Genomic DNA, 7,010 nt, shown 5'->3' on the forward strand with positions numbered 1-7,010 from the left:
ATCCTATTGAATTTCTTAATACCTCATTCAGTAAGTAGCTGATAGTACTGACCAATGACGTGTTAATTTAATAGGTAGAAATATGAATAATCTCTAATGCATGCGTTGGGCTCTGCACGAGAAATGGAATTTGTTTTCTATGGTGTTGGAGACAAATATTAACCTGATAGTGATTTAAAGGAGGAAGCATCTTGCAGAAGAAGCAGTTCCCTGGAATAGAATGCTTTGAAATTTTAGGGACAATATGCAAATCTTTCTCAATATCTTGTTGGGGGGGGACATAGCCTTGATCTATGTTTACTTAACAAAGATGACTAACAAGATTAATTGTATAATTAGAGTGTTCAAAATTTATGCAAGGATAGGCGTTTATTAAACTGGACTATCCTTAAATACAGCAGTGGAAAAGGATTCATGAATGGTCCGGATGACTTTGAAAACTTTGATTTGAAAAGATAGGTGGCACAATCAGACCCATTTTTTAAAAAAATTGTATGATGATTTCTTAGTGGTGGCATTTAGGGCTTGAACAAATTACTTAACATGGAGAAACAATCTGCAAATTCAGTTCCCCCCCCCTCATATTTTAGAACTTTGTAGGAGTGAGAACAGCAAAAAACTGTTGTCTGCCCAGTAAAGTACTATGACAAAGTCACTCTAGAGCAAGGGTCCCCAACCGGTCTGTCAGAAACTGCCAGAATGTCAGAAACTGCCGCGCAAACAAGTGAAGCCCCATCCGTGAGATGCAGGAAGCATGTAAAACCACACCCCTTCCAGTCTGCGGTCTCTCTCCACGGAACCACTCCCTATTGCCCAAAAGGTTGGGGGCCACTGCTCTGTACCAGATATATTGTCAACTGGCAAGCCAAAATCCAGTACTTAGCATTCAGTTGTGTTACCAGGAATGTGTTTGCTTGAAAACCCATCTCTTTTTTCCTCTGCATTCAAAATCAAAATCAAGAAAACACAATCAAACAAAATATTTATATTTATTTATTTATTCATTTGTTTGTTTAAATTTATTGGTTATCCAATTCTGTTAGGTAGTGAAATAATAATGAAACGCTTGTTTTTTAAAATAATGCATAAATGTATAAGAAAAATATTTAGCTTAATTTCTAAATGATTTCTAAAAACTAAAGAAGAGTTTATGTAAAACTCTTTACAGGTTCAGAAATTTTTGTAGGGAAGGCACATGAAATGCAGGTAAACATTAAAACATTTAAAGAGAATTCAGTGAATGGATTTATAATTATTGCCTGAATAAAGTATAAACTTTCCAGTTTTATAAATTAGACTTGCACCATGTGATTCATACATATAAAAAAGTATTCTTATTTTTCAAATATTTCAACATTGTTTATTAATTTGAAACCTCAAATAAATGGCTTAAAAATTTCTTCAAACTTTGCATCACTAGCCTTTGTTCAATTTTAGCTGTTGACAGTTGACTTGGCTATAGTGATGCATATTTTTTCCCTTTCAAAATAACATGCTCCGATGTACAGTCCTCTTAAAAAACTTGGATATGGCAAGATAATAAAATTTCAGGAATCAAAGTGGGAAAGGAAGAATATAAACTAAAATTATACAACTAAAGATAGCACTCACAGTTACTCATGTAAAGGACTCTTTAGAATAAACAGTTAAACACATACAATATGGGTTCAATATCACTATATAACAAGAACAAGACATGGAACAAATTATATGAAAATTATTTGAAAAGGAAAAGCAACATATGCAGAAGATACCTTAAAGAAGAAAATATATATTTTCTGGTTAGGAAGAATATCAACAGTAAAAGTGTATAGTTTATCAAATATCAAATTATTTCAAGTAAGATTTAAAAGAAAGATATCCAATGACTGACAAAGACAAATAACTAATTACATACAGTATGATCAAACAATGACAGGAATAAACCTATATTTTTGCACGATATGACAAAATAAGGTGGCTTGGTTTATCACATCTTAGATTATATTAATAAACCAGTTGTTTAACTTGGATTACAGATTGGATTATATCAACTTACAAGTGCTACTTTTGTTGAAGGAGCAGGACTCCCAGAAGGCTTGCATAAGTATCTTTGGTCAAATACAAACAGAAGTGTCCAGGCTATCAGGGATAGGTTGATGGATACATAGATCAGAGTCTTTTCTGTGGAATTCCTAGCACTATCTCTAATGATATTTAAACATCAAATAAGAATATTAGGTTTGAGAGAAAATTTCAAGAAAATTTCAAATTTCAATGGATTTTAATATTACAGATTGTTTTAAACAATGTTTGCATTGCCTTTTGTTCTTCTGCTAAGAAACTTTTCTGCATAAGTCCATATGGGAAGAAAAACTGTTATAAAGATTTTCATTGTAATTCAGCTATTTCAGTTTTATTATTTTACCTCAGTAAGTAAGTATGAAAACAAAAATGGATATAGAATAAGACCCTTCCATTTCTCTCATTATAGAAAATGACGAAAGACCATCTTGCAGAAGAAAAAACATCACTTCAAAAAAGTCTCCTGTTCTATGAAAGTCAGCATGGACGTCCGGTAATATTTCATACTCTCCTTCTTGACTGTCTAGAATGATTGAAAACACTATTGACATCATCTTGCAGAATCACTGAACCTTTGCCCCAAAGTTTCTTCTAATACCGTTAGATTGAAGGAATTGTGTTGGGGACCAAAGAATAAGTAGGACCGAGTCCTTCAAAATTAGCAATAAAATTCTAAGTATTCTAAAAGAAACTGTGGTTTCTTTTCAGAAAATTGTTCCTTAAAACCTTCATCAACATTGATATTTATCCAAATGTAATCTCAGAAACATAATTCAGAAGTATTTTAAGAAATATTAATTTGAGAAGAGAATAACAAGTAAGAGTTTAATTTTGCTGACATTCTAGATTTTTTTTTTAAAAAAGACCACTCATAGATAAGGATCAAGCAGTTAAGCTTTTATAAGTGACCTCCTTATCTCGTTGCTTTTATTTGACCACTTTATGTCTGGTTTTTTCCTATCAAGCCCAAAATTGTAATCTGATTTATTTCTCTTTTAGATTTGCCATTTTTATAATACTCTTGTTAGGTTTAAGGCAAGTCCCTTTTGTTCATTTTCAGTGTTTGATTTTTTTGTTCTTTCTTTCAGCTTTCCAGAGAAGACAGACATACTGTTAAACCCCTCTATGACAGGTACAGGCTTGTGAAACAGATGTTAACTCGAGCGAGTATTACTCCTATTCTTGTGAGTATAGAATCCGTTTTTCATACGCTTTCTATTTGGGATTGATTTGCCTCATCACTTGTTTTGCACTGATTTTTTTATTATTCTAATTTACTTTTAACAGTCATAATGACTATAATAAGAAATGACAGGTGAAATCTTTATTCTTATTTTACCTCGTCCATTGCTTATGGATAACAAATCTCGAAATTAACCCCAATCTCCAATGTATTTATCATCTACAGAATTTTTAAATATGTACAGTATTTCACTGTTGCTACCATTCATCAACAAGTGTTTGATTATCCTTTCAAGTGGCTTTTTTGATAGTTGAAAATGAAGGTCTTTTCTATGAGGATATTGTAATCTGGGTGTTGGCTTCAGTATATTTGGAATGCTTAGCATTAGAACATTAATAACATGTACAATACCATTTTGGGCCATTAAATCTAACTTCCATACTGAGTATATCTTTGACAACTAAGGGGTTACCTACCATCTATTCTCATTGCCCCGTCCCATGTTCCCCTAAGTTCAAAGATATGCCACTTACTCTCCAGTATCTCTCAAAGACAATTCATAAATATTTTCTCAGACCATTGGTTCATTTAGCAACTTAGATGTCATTTATATGGTCCAAGAGATTTAAACTCAAGTTTCAATCCTGCTTTTTTGAGTTGTTTGATATATTGTACACATTTTGCCGTTTCTCTTGCTGCGAATTTCATTTGTAGTTGCTCTGAGTTGTTAAAAGTCTTAAGATATTTGTTCATCTATATTTTAATTGTCCTTGTAATCAGGAACTCTAGCATCATATATCACTTTCACGCACATACACCCCTAGGGTCAAGTGAGAGAAAGCCGATAGCTTCTTCTATCTTCTGGAGGATAATTTTCAGAAAGTTAGAAAATTGCCTTCTGATAAATGTTATTATAAGGAAAGCCCTCTGTTACTGCTCTTTTATGCCTCTTAAAAACAATTTCACTTTGCTTTTGAAAAACACTAGATAGAGGCTTTCCAGTATTGTCAAGTTTCATTTACTTTGATTTCTAAGCAGGGATAGATATTTTAACATACAATTAAAGTCCTTCCTTGTTTCCTTCTTTTGGACAAACTCTTTTCTTCAGCTGATACCTTCCAGTAATCCCATCTTGTTTCTTTTATATCTAATAAATTGCATTTGCTTTCCTGTGTTACAAATCCAAACTCCTTTTGAACTCCCATACTTTATTTTCCTTCTTAACATCCTTGTATAGACAATGAATGTTCTGTAGTTTGTGTCAATACTCTTCATTCTCAGTTTATCCAGTGAATAAAAACAGTGAAAATTATGTAAAATTTCATATGCTCTAAAAATAATAGGAACATAGCTTTTAAAACATTATCACCTTTTGATTATATTTCAGGGATCACCATCAACTAAAAGGCGTAGCCAAATGTTACAACCTATCATAGAAGGAGAAACAGCCCATTTCTTTGAGGAAATTAAGGTATTTTATCTGTCCAAAGTTGACTGCACTAGTTGCCAATAGACTTCTGAGAAGTTTAAAATGATGAACTTATAAAGCCATACACTGCTTGCACTTAACTTATCTCCTGTAGTCTATTCTGTGAAAGGAATTCGCCTAGCTGGTTCAATCTATGTAGAAAAAAACGTAACCCCCATCTTGGTTTAGTTAGCCTTGTTTGGTTAATTTAACTTTGTTCTATGTTTTTTTATTTTGTGGAGTAAAGATTGTGAACTTTCTGTTTATGTATGTTGAGTCTTATATGTAAACTCTTTAGGGATTTGACAATTGTTGATATAATTAACAAATCCATAATAAAACTATATGCTTAGATTTAAGTTGTTCCATAGTATAAATTATACTATGGACTTCCCAAGTATAATTGCCCAGAAACATTATCATTAACCCATTGTTATTAACACATAGGATGAGATACTATAACATGAAATTAGAAAGGCGTTATTGATCACCTACTGATCTCAGTATCTTCTCTGAAGCCTAATCTGTTAATGTAAATGATCCTGCATCCAGAATATCCAGAATAATACAGCTTCTATAAAGTTTGTAACAGGAGACATGCAAATGCTTCAGTTTATATCTGTCTTAGGTTAAAAAAAAATCATTTCTTGCCATTTTGATGATTTTATTACATTTAAAAAGGAAGGTTACTTATATTTAGGTTATAGATAAGATAAAGATATGTGTATTAAAGACCCCTCTCTTATATGGAGTTATTTTTATGAATTGCATTAATCAATATCTTTACAGATAACTTTCCTTACAGTGCACTTGGATTGTTTAAATACAGATTTATTTGTACAGATGTTCTAAAATTAATTTTATAATAGATGTGTTATAGTATTATTATAGCATTTTGGGGTGAAAAAAGATTTTAAATATTTTCTTAGATTGTTTCTATTTATACCTACAATTCTGTTATATTTTATAGTGCCTCTGTAATAATCTGTTACAAAACCATACAAAAAGACAATTTACAATAGCAAATGATTTTTCCCATTCCTTTACTGTGCATTGTTGTTCCTGTTGTTTGTGTTTCCCAGGGTACTAGAACCACTGTTGGCTTTAACACTAGACTTCACATTAATGCCCACATAATTCTTAACCCTCTATTGCCATAGGAACATTAATATGAATATATATGCAATAGTAGTATTTTTTATTTTTTTAAAAAAATGCCCTACTACTTGAATCCTTAAAACTTGTCTATTATTTTTTAAGGAAGAGGAAGAAGATGGTGATATATCTTCCGAATTGACTGATATTTTAAAATCCAGTGCCCAAATACATCCCATTGCTACTAGCCCTGTTGAAAATTCAGAATCTGATGTAGAAGAAAGTCAAGAGAAACTAACTCGAGAGCTTCGACTTTCTAGTATCCGTGCAGCTTCCATGTAAGTAAATATGACATTGTAAATACCCAAAAAATGTATTGCTGCTTATTTTAAAAAATCATTTGTGGATTCTGATTGGATCCGAAATAGATCAGTGATACGCAAAATATTATATTGCAAGATTGAAATGGGCCATTCTGACCTGTCCAGAAAAGTGTCTAATCCTAATAGTGGCTGCTTTGACATCAGAAAACTTCTTGAACATTTTGCACACCCCTTAATGAAGACAGTTTCTTGGAATGTGAATCTAGTTTTATCACTTATAACTTGAGCAGAGTAACTGCATTTAGTTTTCTTTAAATTATTAGCAAGAGAACAAATTAAGGAAATACATAAAATTTACTTTAAGAAAAACTTCTGAAAAAGTTATCAGTTATCTAATTACGCTGTGCTTTTTTAGAGGATGGGCCACTCATAATGGTATTGATAAGCCAGAGTATTTTCTTACAACATTTTTCTAGGCCTGAATTATTAGAACAACTTTGGAAAGCCAGAGGTGAAAAAAAGAAATTGCGCAAAATCCTACGGGAATTTGAAGAAGGATTTTATCAACAGAACGGGAGGTCAGTTTAATATATAACACTGATTACCCTAGTTTTGCATTGTTAATGAAAATAAAAATGGAAACATGCTTGTTTTAATTGAAGCATTAGTTTTGCTGGGTGCTATTTAGTGAGAATTAATACACATAGATTTTTTAAAAATTGAATTAACAGTCCTGATTTTTATTTATATGTATTTTAATTAATCAAACTCTAATGTTGAGTACATGTTAGAAACCATTTGAAATAAAAAAAAATTCAGAGACACATTATATAAGAGATTGGATTAAGTTTCTTTGATCATACCAAAGACTAAATAA

The 7,010-nt window shown here is 31.7% G+C and overlaps 1 protein-coding gene across 1 annotated transcript in view; it reads left to right on the plus strand.

Moving 5' to 3' along the window:
* Positions 1-7,010, plus strand: part of FAM13B (family with sequence similarity 13 member B) — a 48,845-nt gene that overhangs the window by 38,797 nt on the left and 3,038 nt on the right. The window contains exons 18-22 of the mRNA XM_015817692.1: positions 2,474-2,557; positions 3,153-3,248; positions 4,635-4,718; positions 5,976-6,148; positions 6,610-6,711. Coding sequence (XP_015673178.1) covers positions 2,474-2,557; positions 3,153-3,248; positions 4,635-4,718; positions 5,976-6,148; positions 6,610-6,711 — 539 coding nt within the window. The remainder of the gene's footprint in view (positions 1-2,473; positions 2,558-3,152; positions 3,249-4,634; positions 4,719-5,975; positions 6,149-6,609; positions 6,712-7,010) is intronic.

Source organism: Protobothrops mucrosquamatus, unplaced genomic scaffold (genome assembly GCF_001527695.2).
Source record: "Protobothrops mucrosquamatus isolate PMUCROS unplaced genomic scaffold, P.Mucros_1.0 scaffold623, whole genome shotgun sequence".
NCBI lineage: Eukaryota > Metazoa > Chordata > Lepidosauria > Squamata > Viperidae > Protobothrops > Protobothrops mucrosquamatus.